The 17,931-nt window shown below is 41.5% G+C and overlaps 1 protein-coding gene across 2 annotated transcripts; it reads right to left on the bottom strand.

The window, feature by feature from the left end:
* Nucleotides 1–284: 284 nt before the first annotated feature.
* rec8b (REC8 meiotic recombination protein b) lies at nt 285–16,666 on the bottom strand. Of its 2 annotated transcripts, XM_040044196.1 has the most exons (18): nt 16,486–16,666; nt 16,308–16,376; nt 15,970–16,112; nt 14,772–14,847; nt 14,215–14,332; nt 10,497–10,563; nt 10,322–10,389; nt 9,526–9,607; nt 7,046–7,103; nt 6,675–6,867; nt 6,184–6,318; nt 5,207–5,282; nt 4,670–4,848; nt 4,377–4,416; nt 4,213–4,288; nt 4,003–4,104; nt 1,029–1,135; nt 285–844 (listed from the first exon to the last, which is right to left on the bottom strand). In XM_040044196.1, exons 1-18 carry the CDS (start codon nt 16,539–16,541, stop codon nt 753–755), a joined length of 1,737 nt encoding a protein of 578 aa, XP_039900130.1. In that variant the 5' UTR covers nt 16,542–16,666; the 3' UTR covers nt 285–752. The 2 variants fall into 2 exon arrangements, with proteins under 2 accessions (XP_039900130.1, XP_039900131.1); XM_040044197.1 differs by lacking the exon at nt 15,970–16,112 and having other exon boundaries at nt 16,486–16,657.
* Nucleotides 16,667–17,931: the final 1,265 nt, after the last annotated feature.

The raw sequence follows: 17,931 nt of genomic DNA on the forward strand, positions 1-17,931 counted from the left end.
CCTCAGCTCGGGCTTCTTGGCCTCATCGAGGTATTTGACAAGCAAGCGCTCATATCGCTATTGAGCCATGAGGTCACAGAGGAGTTTTTCTGCCAGCGAGGCACCATCTGGTCCCGTCACAGGCAGGAGATAAAGCCTCTGTAACATTTCACATTTCATTAATTTCTATATGCAGCATGTTTCTACAGCATGTGCAGAATCTGAAAGAGAGAGACTGATGTGTAGGCTTTTTCTAAGAGGCTCAGTCATCGTATGACAATGAAGAGAAGTCCAGTCCTTTGAGATGCAAAGAATAAGTAACATTTTATTAAAGATTTTAGTCTTTAAAGAGCTAAAATTTAACACAGCAAATACAAACTGTATAAAATTGGAGTTAATTTTTATCCTTTAATATTTTTAACAGAGAAAATAACAATATAAAACAAAAGAAAAAAGCTATAATAATACAACACTCAGTCCAAACTGCAACACTCTGTTTAAACACCTGAAAATATAACCATACAAGCAATAAATCTGAACCACACGAGTAGGATAACATTTTTAAAAATATCCTTAAAAATACTGAATTTCCAAGCATAAAAACAGGAAACGCTGATGGTTTTTTGTTTGTTTGTTTTTTTAAAAAGGGTCATGTTTAATTAAAAGTAATTCATTTAATAATCTTCATATGCTATTGATTAAAAACTGGATTTAACAATGTGTTCAGATGAGCTGAATCTCTACTAGGTTTTAGCTGGATGCTGTAGGTGTGTTCAGGCAGCCATCGTCAGCTTAGCAGAGCTTATGGTGATGCTGCTGTAGGGCTCAGTCTGATGTACGGTCACCTGTCCAGCAGACAGGAGCTCTGTTGGAAGGAAGCGTCACAGAATAGGGCCATTAAACATGTTACAGAGACCGCACTCTGTGACAGCCTTTGTTACTGTACAATGCAGGGAAGTTTGTGAAAGGTCAGCTTTAATGACACATCAATCCACCTCATTCTTCAAAGCTCTAAAAATCAATAAAATCCATTTCTGTCTTTCCCATACCCAGCAGTTTGTAGAATGTGTCAGTTGCAGTGGAGCGATTGGCCTCAGGGGGCAGCAGAGAGTCAAAGATGACTTCACCAAACCTCTGCAGGCTGAAGGTGATCCAGCTGGAAAAGAAACGTGGTTTTTTTTTGTTTGCTTGTTTTTAAATATCTCGAGGAAGTACAGATTACGTTTTTTTAAACAATGATTTCATTTATTAAGAAGCCAAGTTACCCAAACCTTCCATGTCCTGTGTGAAAATGTGAGAAATCCCTTAAACCAACACGTCTAACAAGGTAAAGTAGGCTAAAAGCACATCATGCCACAATCTAAAGAAAGAGCTAAGAAAAAAAAAGTCACTGGCATCAGTCAGTCTGGAAAAGGTTACAAAGCCAGTTCTAAAGTCTGGGAACTCCAGTGATCCAAAGTGAGAGCCATTATCCACACATGGAGAAAAACTGTACCAGTAGTGAATCATCCCACGAGTGGCCAGTCTACAAAAATTACTTCAAGAGCGCAGCAATGATTCATCCAGGAGGTCGCAAAAGTGACAAGGCCTCATTTGTCTCTGTTGAGGTCAGAGTTCATGATTCAATGACAAGAAAGAGACCGGGCAAAAATGGCACCCAAGGAGAAAACCCACTGCTGAGCAAACAGCATCTTGATGTTCCCAGAGACTTTTGGGAAAACACTCCAATAAAACAATTCTGAAAAGAAGAGTGGGCCAAAATTCCTCAACAGTGATGTGAATGACTCACTATCAGTTATCAATCATGTCTGATTGTAGTTCTTGCTGCCAAGGGTGGTGCAGCCAGTTGTTAAGCTTAGGCGGTTATTTCATTTTTACACAAGGGATATGTAGTTTTGGATAGTTATTCATTTAATGAATAAAATCATAATTTCACCAAACTGCATTTTGTATTTACTTGAGTTGTTTTTGTCAGATATTAAAATCTGAAATGTGAAAATTTACAAAAACTGAAATCATGAAGGGAGTCACAGTATTTGACATTTAAACAAAATCAGTCAGGGATACGTGTCAGACTCATCCCTCAGGTCTGCTGCTTCCTTTCTGTTTAGAATTTCAAAGCAAATGTCCAACAACTTAGAAAGCAGGTCAACCTGTTATGCTGGAGGCAAAAAGTGTATATGCAATTATACATGTTACCAGACATGAATATAATTATAGATGCACTGTGATCAACAGTTTCACTGTCTGACGCATGAACTGAATAAAAATTAGAGTTTTGCAAGACATAAACCAGATCAAACCAACAGGGAGACTCCCAGTGTGTAGATGACAGCTCAGTGCAACATCCCTGAAAACACTGAAGACAAGTGTGCATTAAAAGACGAGTGACCCCAACACTGTCACATAAGCAAGGATGTGAAAATGTCTCAGATGCTGTTTGTTGGCACACACTGGATAAAGATTACGAGTGTTGTTAAGCGTTGTTTTGGCCTGTGTTAGAAAAGGAAAGTCACTGTGTTTCTCTTCATGCAATTCAACCAACACAGCTGGAACTCTGAATAAATAGACTAGTTGTCCTAGTTTTCAAACTGTAGCCATTAATGGTTCACCTTTAAAAGTCTGCCACAGCCTACCTTCAAATACAAAGAGCAGAGTAGCATGTCGTGCCACAAAAACTAATCACCTTGGGGCGATTCTGGCAACAGAGCAGAGTGTGGACTCTTCAGATCTCAACACGAGTGGATATTAGAGCACTAACGCGCATGTGGAGGCTGGGCAGCATTAACAAAGAGCCTGCACTCAGGAGCCAGAAAGGATTAAAAAGTAAAGAAAGATCCTTCAGCATCCTGTATTATCACAGTGACTCTTACATGTTTACCTATGTTGCAACACATGTGTCAAACTCCTTCAGTCGAGGCTGTGTGGGCACACCTCCATGACACCTTAAAGCTGATGAGCTAAAGGTGCCACTACACCCTCTGCAGTGGTCGCTTCGCTCGTCTTTATTCCCCACTGTTAAGGTGCAAGAAGCCACTGCGGTATTCTTCTAAACAGTTGCAACATCTCCCCCTGTGTGTTTGTGCGTCTCTGAGCTACTGTGCAGAACTATTATTAAAATAATCATAAAAACGGGCACGATCGTACACTCGGGTCTTGCACGACCGGCCGATGTGTCACAAAGATCATGTCTCACGACACAGGATGAGATGTAAAAATTATCCCACGACACCCGCCACACAAGCGTCACGGCGAGCATAAAAGCGGCCCGACACAGAGTGGGACAAAGCAAGCAGAGGTGGACAATTTCAAAAGATGTTCGCTGTTTTACAAAGGGTACAGAGAGGCCTGCGCATGTAATCAGCAAGAGACGATCTCTGTTTTCAGGGAATATCATTTCTATTGATATACTGAATATACAAGAAAGAAACCCTTGGAGCTGATAAGAGGCAAGCAGTGTCAGGTAGACCATTTAGATGACGACTTCCAGATAAACTGCAAACTTAATTTACAATTCAAAACCTTTCTTTGTGCGCCCACTTTCATATGAGCTGCCTGGCTTGTGCTATATATGTAAACCACCTGATCAGAGGCGTTTTTCCCCTTATATTTCCCACACAGCCACTAACATGTTAAGACTTACAAATAAGCACTTTGTTCCCACTTTGCTTTTACATAAGGACTGATGTTGTTTAATCAAATTCGTGCTACAAGCAACTGTCACACTCAGGCTGATGAGCAGGTTGTTAGGAGTTGGCGGTGTGGGCGCCATAATGACAACATATAGTTCAGGATTCACGTGGACCAGATTGTATAGACAGGCACGTCAATAACATCTATAGGTCTGGTCCACAATGTAACTCTCATTTCAAACAGTGGGCATCAGTGAGACTGAGTTTGACACAGCTGCAAATGTCTTTCATGCATTTCTTGGAGTTACAAAGTATGTTTGTGTGTCAGTGTGAGTGTGTTTGTGCGTGTTTGCTAGCTTATGTTTAGAGTGTTTCTCACAGCACAAAGCACCTCAGCATGTCCCTGCTGTCTGCGTTAGTCTGAGCCTCGGGCATCTCAATCCTTTCTTCTGCTATGGGCTCCATTGGTTGTTGGACTTCCTCCTGCAGAGACCTGCAGACACACACACACAAACACAAACACAAACACACAAACACAAACACACAGTGATCTGTTTCTTATGCACCGAGCTGTCCATCTTTCTATCCATCTGAGACTTACCATCTGCTGATGGAAGTAACGGCATCGCTTACTGATCGATCTTCTTTGGACATGTCCAGCATCATATCTGACACAGCTGCTGACACACACAAACACGCAGTGAGTGGCTTTGTGCTCTTAAAAAAATCTAAGTAGTCTGTGTCAAAGATGAGAGTTCTTCTTACATGAGCCCTCTGTGCTTTGCAGTCTTAAATCACTGGGTATCTGAGAAAGAGAGAGAGTAAAGAAATAGAAATGAGGTTTATAATCTGATTTATTTCACCAATGAGCTGAACAGACTGAGCTGGCAGGCTACCACTGCGGGCTAGCTGGATACCAGATAAGCCTTATTATTACAACTCTGGCTCCACAAACACCCTCTCAGAATTCAGGATGGCATTACACTGGAGTTTGGTAAGATTACCACTACTTTACATCAAAATCCTCCTCGTCGATGGTTAAATGTACGCAGACCCACCTCCTTCATGGACGAGTCCCTTCTCTTCCTCTCTGCCCTCATTATCTCTCTCTCTTGCTCTGACCCCAATCTCCCCTCCTCTTCTTCTTCCTCCTCCCCTTTCTCTTTTTCTTGTTTGGGCAGGACGGCGAGTGAGGCCTGCTGTTTCCATAGCGTCTGGAGGTCAGAGTGAAGGAGGGCTGTAGATAGGGCAAAAGGCAGACAGGGTGCTATGCCGACAGTTTTTTTTTTTCTCTACAGCTATAGTTTTTTTTCACTATAGCTGATGACTGTGTTGGAGATTAGCCCCACCTATTAACATGCAGAGGCCCAGTGAGGCTGAAGCTGATTAGAAACATGCACAACATTTATGTGGCGAACAGACAAGTTGCAGCATTTCTCTTTATTTATTAGGCTTCCTTACATGATGCACAGGGATTCTCTCTAAGGGATTTTACACTGCTCAATCCGTCTGTGCTTTCATTACTTGAGAATAAAAGGCTTAGAAATAATGGTTCGTATTCAGTCAACAGTAACTGTGTAGCTCCTGGTACTTACATCCACAGGGGGCGCTGAAGAGCTGAGTAGGAGTGGCACGCGTGGTCACAGACAGGAAGTCCAGCAACACGTCTGACTGAGAGAAAAAACAAGATTTTAGAGTGAAGGTTCTGGTGCAGCGAGGGAGGAGGGAGGGAAACCAATCTCAGCATATCACAGGAATTTAAACATGGCAGGAAGGCAGGAAGGGAGCAACAAAGAAGGAAGGCAATGAAATCAATAAGCACTATTCCAGTGGGAAGAGAAGGAATAGAAGTGGAGAGCAGGAGTTTAATTAACAGACACCCTGGTGAATAGACACTTTGATGGCAAGACTTTGATTACAGAACAGCAGAGACTGAAAATCAGTCAGTCAACCACTGATCCCCGTCAACTGAACCAGGAACATCCAGCGAAGACGGATTTTAGTATGGAGTCTTTGTGTCTATTGCCTCTTTTCCATTAATACCTACTCTGCTCAGCTCAACTCCATTTTGGTTGTTTTCCACTACAATCGAGTACCACTTTGCTACGTGTGGGTCGTTATAGTAACGCGGACAAAAGTCCCGTGACGTGATTTGCATGTGACACAAACACAATAACAGCGGACGATGATTATCTACCTGCTGCTCAGTGTATGGCTTTTTCAGCTTCAGGGACCGCGCTGTTTTTTGTGTAGCTCTCATGACGCCAATGACTGGCCAACTGTTGGCATGCAGTCTGTTGACGACACATTTTCGGATTGCCTCGGATCACCTGAAATCCGACAGGAGGTAACAAAAAGCCTAATGGAAAGCCCTAAATAATGGATTGAGTCAAGTCGAGTAGAGACTCATGGAAAAGGTCTACATGTGTCTGAGAAGAAAAGAAGCTGTTAAATGTGTACATAACTCCAGCAGTTATGTGATGCAAACTGTCATTCAAAATCTGAAATATTTAGACTGAATTCATTCAGATAAATCTTTAAAAGTTCAGTGATGTCATCTTATTCTAACTACCAGTCTGAGCGTCTCGGCCCTCGGGTTCCCGATCTGCTCCTCCATCACTCTTTCAGATATCTGGACCTGAGGGTCTGCAAAGACCAGCTGACGCCTGCGTCTTCCACCGCGCTTCCTTAGAGGAGGAGCAGCCACCTGGTGGCACAGCAACAATCATACGTTTACAGTGCAATGACTTAACAGTCCGGAGTACGCATACTGGAAAATATGCAGCTCCATGTTGACACACCCGCACATGCTTTCTATTATTTGTTTCTAAAACAAAACAAACTGCTCGTGAGTCACTGGGCTACGGGTGTCATAAAAACAAGCTGTCATCACAGTGTTTCCTACACAATCATCGTTCAATAGCCTAAAAATAAAACATAGCTTTAATAGCTGTTTTTCCATCAACAAAATCCAGAGCCTTTCAGCTACATCCCACACAGACACACCGGAAATCTTTTACTTTCTCACAAAACAGTAAAAGTGAGCAGTCCTCCTTATCCCACCTCATCACAGGGCCTTTCTGTCGTTCGGTCCCCCTCTCTCCCAGATGCCCCAGAGGGTGGAGATGGCATGGCAACTTGTACAGGGGTCATCTCTAGGGCAATGGTTGCCAAAGGAACCGCCATAGGCTGACCTGTCTCCTCGTCCAGCAGCCACACACTGTCCCGGTCTGTCCCCAACACCACCTCCTCCAGCCTGGAAACACACACGTAGCACGACACTGAAAATGTTCATGAGACGAAAACTGTTATCACACCTTTGAGACACACATAAATATTCCTGTAAGTCTGCGGTCTATTTTCTGTGCACGGGCCGTAACAGCCAGTGGAAACACAAACCATGTTTGTCACTTTTGTTTCTAACCAGGACTCACTGATCAGCAGAAGACATGGCTCCTTTCCAGCTGCTCTCCTCTGTCTGCTCCTCTGCATCTGTTTAACACGTGTTGTACACAACGCTCAGAGAAACAAGACACATACAAACTAACAGTTTTCACCAAATGACCCAAACTAATGAATCAAGTGGCTTAAATCTATTCTAATAAGACCCTAAAAAATCCTTTTCTACTCGCTCACTCATGTTTTAACAGAGAAAATTGGAACTAAATACAAGCTACTCACATGTTGTCCTGTCTTTTATAATTTTTGTCAGAGCAGAAGAGGCGATCTAAAGTTTCTGCCTCTCTGCTCTCCAATGAAACCAACCATTTTCCAGAAAATAAATGTTTTCTTTCTGGTAGCAAAAGCACTCATGGGGTCAGAGCGGCTCTTTTTCCAATTATAGCCGTGGCACAAAGAATTTGACCCGGCTGATGGGGGCAGTCACATTACAACAGGCTTTCTCCTGACTCAGAATGGGGTCTTGTTGTAGGTGACCACATGCTTACAGTAAAGTAAATAAGTTCCGGTTTTGGCAGAAATCGATGCCTTTTCCTGTTATTTCTCAGGATTTCATAAACAAAAACGTCTTCAAGGCTTGGAATTAATGAAGCTAGCTTCAAATGAGGGTGACCTGTCTTTGCCACTCCTAAAACCTCTTAGAAGACAGTGCCAAAAATTTCCTCTAGGCAGAGAAAATACCCTGTGCAAGAGAGGGACGTGTTGCAGAGCTGATCAGAATTTCTGCAAAGCTAAAACAGGATGTCAGGCTAAACACATAAAACCCTGTTATACAGTGGGGCAAAAAAGTATTTAGTCAGCCACCGATTGTGCAAGTTCCCCCACCTAAAATGATGACAGAGGTCAGTAATTTGCACCAGAGGTACACTTCAACTGTGAGAGACAGAATGTGAAAAAAAAAAAAAAAAAAAAAAAAAAAAAAAAAAATCCATGAATCCACATGGTAGGATTTGTAAAGAATTTATTCGTAAATCAGGGTGGAAAATAAGTATTTGGTCAATAACAAAAATACAACTCAATACTTTGTAACATAACCTTTGTTGGCAATAACAGAGGTCAAACGTTTACTATAGGTCTTTACCAGGTTTGCACACACAGTAGCTGGTATTTTGGCCCATTCCTCCATGCAGATCTTCTCGAGAGCAGTGATGTTTTGGGGCTGTCGCCGAGCAACACGGACTTTCAACTCCCGCCACAGATTTTCTATGGGGTTGAGGTCTGGAGACTGGCTAGGCCACTCCAGGACTTTCAAATGCTTCTTACGGAGCCACTCCTTTGTTGCCCGGGCGGTGTGTTTTGGATCATTGTCATGTTGGAAGACCCAGCCTCGTTTCATCTTCAGAGTTCTCACTGATGGAAGGAGGTTTTGGCTCAAAATCTCATGATACATGGCCCCATTCATTCTGTCCTTAACACGGATCAGTCGTCCTGTCCCCTTGGCAGAAAAACAGCCCCATAGCATGATGTTTCCACCCCCATGCTTCACAGTAGGTATGGTGTTCTTGGGATGCAACTCAGTATTCTTCTTCCTCCAAACACGACGGGTTGAGTTTATACCAAAAAGTTCTACTTTGGTTTCATCTGACCACATGACATTCTCCCAATCCTCTGCTGTATCATCCATGTGCTCTCTGGCAAACTTCAGACGGGCCTGGACATGCACTGGCTTCAGCAGCGGAACACGTCTGGCACTGCGGGATTTGATTCCCTGCCGTTGTAGTGTGTTACTGATGGTGACCTTTGTTACTTTGGTCCCAGCTCTCTGCAGGTCATTCACCAGGTCCCCCCGTGTGGTTCTGGGATCTTTGCTCACCGTTCTCATGATCATTTTGACCCCACGGGATGAGATCTTGCGTGGAGCCCCAGATCGAGGGAGATTATCAGTGGTCTTGTATGTCTTCCATTTTCTGATGATTGCTCCCACAGTTGATTTTTTCACACCAAGCTGCTTGCCTATTGTAGATTCACTCTTCCCAGTCTGGTGCAGGTCTACAATACTTGTCCTGGTGTCCTTCGAAAGCTCTTTGGTCTTGGCCATAGCGGAGTTTGGAGTCTGACTGTTTGAGGCTGTGGACAGGTGTCTTTTATACAGATGATGAGTTCAAACAGGTGCCATTCATACAGGTAACGAGTGGGGGACAGAAAAGCTTCTTACAGAAGACGTTACAGGTCTGTGAGAGCCAGAGATTTTCCTTGTTTGAGGTGACCAAATACTTATTTTCCACCCTAATTTACGAATGAATTCTTTACAAATCCTACCATGTGGATTCATGGATTTTTTTTTCACATTCTGTCTCTCACAGTTGAAGTGTACCTCTGGTGCAAATTACTGACCTCTGTCATCATTTTAGGTGGGGGAACTTGCACAATCGGTGGCTGACTAAATACTTTTTTGCCCCACTGTATGTGCACAGTGCTTATCACAGAGGACAATCAATGAGTCTGACAGAAACACCTTTATGGAACTGGTCAGCTTGGTCCATCAACAAGTCAATCTCTCTGGCTGTAGCTTCAGGAAGATCAGCTCCCTCGAAATCCTGACACAGAAAATGTAAGACGCGTGAATGAAAGACAGAAATAAAAATACAGCAGCAGCAACAGAGCTGAGAGTACAGATATTACCATGTTTCTGCCTGCATAGCAAAACTAAACTCATGAGACTGACAGTGCAACAGGGATGTGAGCAGCATGTCTCTGTGAGCAAACTGTGCACACAGGCTGATGTAATTAAGCCCGATCTCAACAAGCCAAAATGGATATCATCAGCTGATGCGGTTCATGAGGGCCATTGGCAGTCTCTAAGTGACAGAGCGAGGAGGCTAATACTGTGTGATGGTCCTGCTCGACTTACAGTAGGGAAACACATCCCTCTGCCTTCTTTTCTCTCTCTGTCTGTCATTTTGATCCACATTCCCTCACAACACTCACCTCACTTTATCTTATACACACTGGATTGGTTTGAGCACTTCAAAATAAGAGTTCTTATAAATATCTGGCCTTGTTTAACAGTAAACATCTTTCTCACAAGAACATGTGACAGTGTACTACATCTTCTGCCTTTGATGCTGCTCCCTCGTCACAAAGCATGAGGCACACAGGAAGCAGGCTTCTAGCTTGTGACAAAGATGTTAACTGGAGATGTTGTGGGCACACGGTCCACATCCTGGCTCAGTGATTCACCAGGACGCCTGCTGTAACTAAAAATGATGACTGGGGTGTTTCTTGTCCCCGCACTATGACAGAGAGTTTACCTCAGCAGTGGTGATGATGAAGTGCTCCTTCTCAGTTAGAGTGATGGCAGCTGGAGGTGACCTGAAACCTGGTTTAACATTGCAGGAGGAATTAGGAGCACAAGGATGTGAGAGTAGCTGAGATTCAAATGGGGAGCAGCTACAGCTTTTTAAAATGCCAGAGTTTTCATCTCACCTCGTGTGGTGTGGGGACTGGGCACCAGGGAGTGCTGTGAACCAACATCTTCAATCACAAACCCCGTCTGGAAGCGCACATCACAAACACGTAACAAACACTTATGATGCAGTGCAGCAATCCTTTAAATCCATATAATGTTGACTCATTCTACTCATTACAGATTATGAGGACAAAGTTCAAGTCCAGGTCTGCCAGATTTACATCACCCACACTCAGCAAGGAGTTATTCACTGTGATTTAACTGACTCAACACTATGAAGTATTGTAAGCAGGGAGAAATATAGTGCACAACCCCATTGCCACATGACTCGGGGTGTAAATAAAACCAGAATGCAATGACTTGCAAATCTCACAAACCCATATTTTATTCACAGTAGCAGTAATATACAGGGAGTGCAGAATTATTAGGCAAGTTGTATTTCTGAGGAATAATTTTATTATTGAACAACAACCATGTTCACAATGAACCCAAAAAACTCATTAACATCAAAGCTGAATGTTTGTGGAAGTAGTTTTTAGTTTTAGCTATTTTAGGGGGATATCTGTGTGTGCAGGTGACTATTACTGTGCATAATTATTAGGCAACTTAACAAAAAACAAATATATACTCATTTCAATTATTTATTTTTACCAGTGAAACCAATATAACATCTCCACATTCACAAATATACATTTCTGACATTCAAAAACAAAACAAAAACAAATCAGCGACCAATATAGCCACCTTTCTTTGCAAGGACACTCAAAAGCCTGCCATCCATGGATTCTGTCAGTGTTTTGATCTGTTCACCATCAACATTGCGTGCAGCAGCAACCACAGCCTCCCAGACACTGTTCAGAGAGGTGTACTGTTTTCCCTCCTTGTAAATCTCACATTTGATGATGGACCACAGGTTCTCAATGGGGTTCAGATCAGGTGAACAAGGAGGCCATGTCATTAGTTTTCTTCTTTTATACCCTTTCTTGCCAGCCACGCTGTGGAGTACTTGGACGCGTGTGATGGAGCATTGTCCTGCATGAAAATCATGTTTTTCTTGAAGGATGCAGACTTCTTCCTGTACCACTGCTTGAAGAAGGTGTCTGCCAGAAACTGGCAGTAGGACTGGGAGTTGAGCTTGACTCCATCCTCAACCCGAAAAGGCCCCACAAGCTCATCTTTGATGATACCAGCCCAAACCAGTACTCCACCTCCACCTTGCTGGCGTCTGAGTCGGACTGGAGCTCTCTGCCCTTTACCAATCCAGCCACGGGCCCATCCATCTGGCCCATCAAGACTCACTCTCATTTCATCAGTCCATAAAACCTTAGAAAAACCAGTCTTGAGATATTTCTTGGCCCAGTCTTGACGTTTCAGCTTGTGTGTCTTGTTCAGTGGTGGTCGTCTTTCAGCCTTCCTTACCTTGGCCATGTCTCTGAGTATTGCACACCTTGTGCTTTTGGGCACTCCAGTGATGTTGCAGCTCTGAAATATGGCCAAACTGGTGGCAAGTGGCATCTTGGCAGCTGCACGCTTGACTTTTCTCAGTTCATGGGCAGTTATTTTGCGCCTTGGTTTTTCCACACGCTTCTTGCGACCCTGTTGACTATTTTGAATGAAACGCTTGATTGTTCGATGATCACGCTTCAGAAGCTTTGCAATTTTGAGACTGCTGCATCCCTCTGCAAGATATCTCACTATTTTTGACTTTTCTGAGCCTGTCAAGTCCTTCTTTTGACCCATTTTGCCAAAGGAAAGGAAGTTGCCTAATAATTATGCACACCTGATAAAGGGTGTTGATGTCATTAGACCACACCCCTTCTCATCACAGAGATGCACATCACCTAATATGCTTAATTGGTAGTAGGCTTTCGAGCCTATACAGCTTGGAGTAAGACAACATGCATGAAGAGGATGATGTGGACAAAATACTCATTTGCCTAATAATTCTGCACTCCCTGTAGTAATATACCAAATGTTTAAACTGAGAGAATGCAACAATTCAGGAAAAAAAATCATTTCATGGCAGCAACATGTTTCAAAAAAGTTGTTACAGGGCCACGTTTAGCACTGTGTATCATCCCCTCATCTTTTAACAACAGTCTGTAAACATCTGGAAGCTGAGGAGAGCAGCTGCTGGACTTTTGGGAGAGGAATACAGTCCCGACAGTCCGGGGTCTTCTCTGTCATATTTCTCCTGATGTGCCAAATGTTTCCATTTGCTCTAAAACCTGTTTACACCTTTCAACACTGATGGTGTCTTTACAGGTGTGCAAGGTGCCAATACTATAGGCACTAATGCCATCAAAGATGGCTTTTGAACAGAGTGTTGATAACAACCCGGATGATTCCTCTTCTCTTTAATCTGAACTATAGGGCATCTATAACAGAATAATTTCATTTTAAATGAGCTTTGGCCGAGAGAAGCGCAGGGTCACGTTCATGTGGGGCTTCTTCTTGTCACGATAAGAACTTTAACCTGCATTTTAGAGGGGCACGGTGAATTGTGCTCACAGACATGCCTGTTTTAATGCAGTGAGACCTGAGGCTCTGAAGATCATCTCATGGGCATCCCATACTAATTTTGACCCTTGCACACACAGATTTCTCCAGGATCTCTTAATCTTTTGAGTATTATGATTATGTACTGTAGATGATGAAATATATGGTGAAAAGTTTTTTTTCTGAAGTTGTTCTGCAGAAACCTCTTTAAGACACATTTTTTATACCCAGTCACATTGCTCACTAGGTAACTTCTTAACTGCAAAATGTTCCTCCAGCGGTTTCTTTATTGTACCTCTTACTTACTCAGTGCTTTTCCAGCCTTTTGTTGCCCCATGCCAACTTCTCTGAGACATGTCGCTGCCGTAAAAATTCAAAATGAGGTGTTATCCTTCACGAAATAATAAAATCTCTTAGTTTAAACATCTGATATGTTTTCTGTGATCTATTGTGAATAAAATGTGGTTTTATGAGATTTGTAAATCACTGCATTTCCCCCCCCAGTTTATTTCAAACCCAACTTCTTTGGAATTAGGTTTGTAAACCCCAAAAGGTTGATTCTGTTCACCTGGACGTGGCGTTTTTTTAGTGCGAGAAACGTTTCGTCACTCATCCAAGTGACTTCTTCAGTCTCAGCTGACTGGAGGTTTCCCCAACCTTATAAACAGTACATTTGCACAATAGCTGAAACCAGCCCACTGAATGAACAATGGGCAGCTCCTTGATCATTAATATGCTAATTGTCATGACCGTTGATCAAAAAACACCGATCAAAGCCCATTTGTAAACATTAACATAAAACAATAATCCAAGTAAATGGTGCATGTGTAATTTGTGGTAACAAACAAACAAAACTGTGTGAAATAACAGTAAGTTCTGCATTTATATGGCCAGTCACAATTTCAGGACATCAGATGTTTGTCTGTGTGTTAGGATAAGGACTAAATGTCACAAATAGTCTTGCATATGAAGCTCAACACTGAACTGATCTTTACAAGTCAAAAGATTTTTTTGGAAACAGGAGTTCGCCTGCATGTGTGAAATCCTGCAAGCTTCTATTATTATGATTCATGGTAAATCTAATCATTATTGTAATAGTAGCAGCTACTGCTGCCTCTCACCTGCATGCTTACAGAGCGTGACCTTCAACACTGACTGCAGTCCCTCTGTAGCTTACCTGACATATTACAGAGGCATGCATATATAATACTGGTGTATAATGGTGGGTGTATGTACCTGGGGTAATTTGTATGGGCTGGGTAGCTGGTGAGATTCCATGATACCAAAGAAGGGATCCTGAGCTCCTTCTGCCTCCTCCATCATGTACAGGATGTCAGGTATATCCAAAGCATTCCTACAGCGTGATACGCCAATGTTATTACTCAACATATTCAAACACTGCACACATTTTAGAATTTGCAGTTTCTAATAATATTAAATATCACTGGAATAAGACTAGAGCTCCTTCATATCGCACAAAATGGATTAATAAATAGCAAAGTGCATAACATTACTGCTGTTCCATAATGTGGCTTATGAAACATTGATGAAGCTATTTAAAGGGAAGGAGAGCCATTTGTCCACTAATTTAAACGCCATATTCTCCATTTTACTGTTTATTACTCCAAACAATCTGTTTGTCATCTCATAAATATTCAACAACAAGCCTGTGAGCTCACACTTCCCCAAACAGCTAAAACTTCCTGACAGTTCTGCTAATTTTTTTTCAGATGCCGCAAGAGACAAAACTTTCTTCCCCTGTGGATTAGCACACTGTGCGTGCATACACAGACCTGCCAGATTCAGCCATGTCTATAGGTACACATCTTTTACAGCGCAGCAGGCGGTCTATGGTTTGTTGAACCTCCTCTGGAAAACAGAAAAATTATGCACACGACTCGTACAAAAAAAACAGAGATGCAAGAAGAGGCATCACATTTAAGTTAACAGTGACAAATGTACTAAAGGTCACTTCAAGCTAACATGTGTATTCAACATCCTCATTGATAAAAGGTACTAAGAGTATTTAGGTTGCCTGTACCGGCAACCTGTCCAGGATGTACCCGACCTCTCCCCCAAAGCCAGGATTGCCTCCAGCCCCATAGGACCTTCAACTGAATAAGCATATAAAAAAATGGATGTCTGGAAAAATAAAAATGAGCATGGAGGATGTTTGTGTCCCATTTTACAATGACCATACCAAACTCCACTAAGCCCTGCTTAATAATACCATATAAACATCATACCCACACACTTGGAGGTTTTATTGTACTGGTGGGTGAAATTAAATGCCACTGCAGACAATGGCTGCTTTCTTGGCATCTCCTCCTGCTGATCATCCTGCATTATGTTTCACCGTTTTCATCAACCATGACAGCAGCATGATTGCGAATCTGTCGGATGCAATATCATCGTCAGGCTGCAATTTGAGACCTGATGAATCGAGACTGTTGCGCTGTGTTTGATGATGTTGCTTTCATTAGTTCCATATTGGCTTCTAAATCACACTTATCAGGGGGAGCTGGGATGATAGCATTGTTTTGGTTTTTGCACCAAAACAGTTTTCATGACACAGAGAGAAGGTGACAAACACAATCTGTCTGATGTGTCTTGCATAAAGTAAACAAGCTGGGCTTTTTTCCCCAGTTAACATCAATCATGAAAAATAATGAAGCTGCTCTGTTTTTGCTTTTGGTTTATTTGAGTTAGTGTTTTTTGTTGGGGGTTTTTGTTTCAATTGAAAATCATTTTGCCAACCAACTCCCTTTTTTTTTGCTAATCCTATATAAGCAATCTACCATGAAATGATTCCCATTTATTTTTTAATCCATGTTAGTCATCTCCTCAGTGTTTTGTATACACTTTCAAATTTGACAACTACTGCAGTGACTCAACTTGCAGCATAGTGTGTAAGGAAAGCAGAGGAATGTCATGGCTGATCACACGATTTCAGTTTCTCTTGTTTCTGCTGTCTTTCTGTTTGTTCCTCACCAAGCAAGAAGCCACACTGCCTGTGGTAGACTACAACCACTCCGTACTGCAGCTGAGAGGACAGGTACAGAGAGAACCGAGGCCTGGGCAGGCTGGGTTGTGGTGGAGGAACCTGTGCCGTCACATAGTCCAAAATCTCCCCGCTGTAAACATTCAAAATGAGGCAGATGAATCTTGACTAAATGTGCACAGTAAAACTTAGCTGCACAATTTACTGGCAAATGGAGATGTAGTGAAGTGCTAAGTTTGAACTAAGTAACCTAAACTAGTCTAAACCTTTGCTAATCTACTTTAGCAATTTTATCAGGCTTGCTATACAAAAACGTGCACATTCATACCAGGTCCGCTTGACATTGACTCTCAGAAGCTCTCTGCGGGTCACCCTGATGCCTTTAGTGGCTGCTAACCTGAATAACAAAACACATTTACAAAATTTAGACATAACAGTTAGCTAGTCGGGAGGTAATGTCCATCAGGACTTCTTGCTAATGGCTTTGAAGCAACATGTAGACTCACCAAATTGTGGAAAAACATCCAGAATGTCGTTGGAGCACATTGGGGTAGTAAAACATTTCGTCTTATCTGTCAATAAAAATGCAAGAAGTTAAAGAAAAGAGGACCAAGTTTAGGAACTAGATTAAAACACCAATCTTTGCCGAAATTTAAGTCTCGGTTTCCCGCCTCAAAACATGCTCCACCAATCCGGTTTCAGATTCAGGACACGATAGTAAACACCCATGATGCGTTCAAGTACTAAAAATAAATCCATTGTTGCATAGATAAATGTAAGATGAGTAGTTATGTTAGACTTTAGCCGTTTAAAGAAAAACTAACATAGAGCCTTACAATTAAAAAGGGCATCAAATTACTCTAAAAGTGATGATTAAGACTGATAGCAGTACTCAAGTACTATATGGCTTTAGGTTTTACTTGTTCCCATTTAATGTAATATTATATAACTCTGCTCCCTTTGTGAACAAATGGATTTTTTTGTTTTTATTTTTGTTTTATTTATTTCACAGCCATACTAGTTACAAACACTAAAACTTTAAAATGCAAAGTTTTTGAACTGACTATATTTGTGTTTTTTTATAATCATAATATAATTGCCTGAAGCACACACATTTGTATGTTCCCTGTGTAGGGCACACTGAGTGCCAACAGGTATATGGGGTATACAAACATTTTATACAACAGTTCAACCAAGCACAGAATGAAGTGTCATAATGTATAATAGCACTGTAGCACATGCATGTATATTTGTATGTTCCCTATCTGTATACTTGCTAGTATTTAAAAAATATTAAAACATTTTATATAAAGTTTTCATAGTTACTAAACAATATATAAAATATAGCACCTAGACTGTGATGGCATAGCATAGGAAAGTATAGAAAGTTCAGTTTTGTTGAGTTATCATGCCATTATTTTGATAAAGATTAAAAATATAGCTTTAGAGCAAAATTATCCTCTTTCAGAGAATGGTACTTTAATTATGCTTTTGCTGCTAACATTTCTATAATTTATTAAGTAATAAGTAATGCAATATATAATCATGTAATGTTGAAAAATTATTCCTATTCTTAGTCCTAATATGAAGACACATTAAAATCAATATAACTGAACTGTGAGTCAGTTTTCAAATGCTTTTGTTTGGCTTTTATTTCTCAGAGAATGTTGCTGATTTTCCAGGAACTTCTCTAGACTGGTCCCTATTTCATCCCATTTAAAAAAAAATCCTGGAAACGCCCGTGAATTTTACACTTAGTATTAAAATAATTTTAAAAAATTAATTTGATAAACTGTTGTTAGACGTGACTTTACCAACACTTACAATTACTTAAAAATTTTAGGTTTCTATTTTCACTTTAGCTGAAAATAAGAGGAAATTGTGACGTCACCCCCTTCATGGGTAGTGTTGAATGATTGGCCACGCCTCTGTGCGCGAGGGAGGCAGGCTGT

This window comes from Simochromis diagramma, unplaced genomic scaffold, assembly GCF_900408965.1.
Source record: "Simochromis diagramma unplaced genomic scaffold, fSimDia1.1 OVJJ01000602.1, whole genome shotgun sequence".
Taxonomy (NCBI): domain Eukaryota; kingdom Metazoa; phylum Chordata; class Actinopteri; order Cichliformes; family Cichlidae; genus Simochromis; species Simochromis diagramma.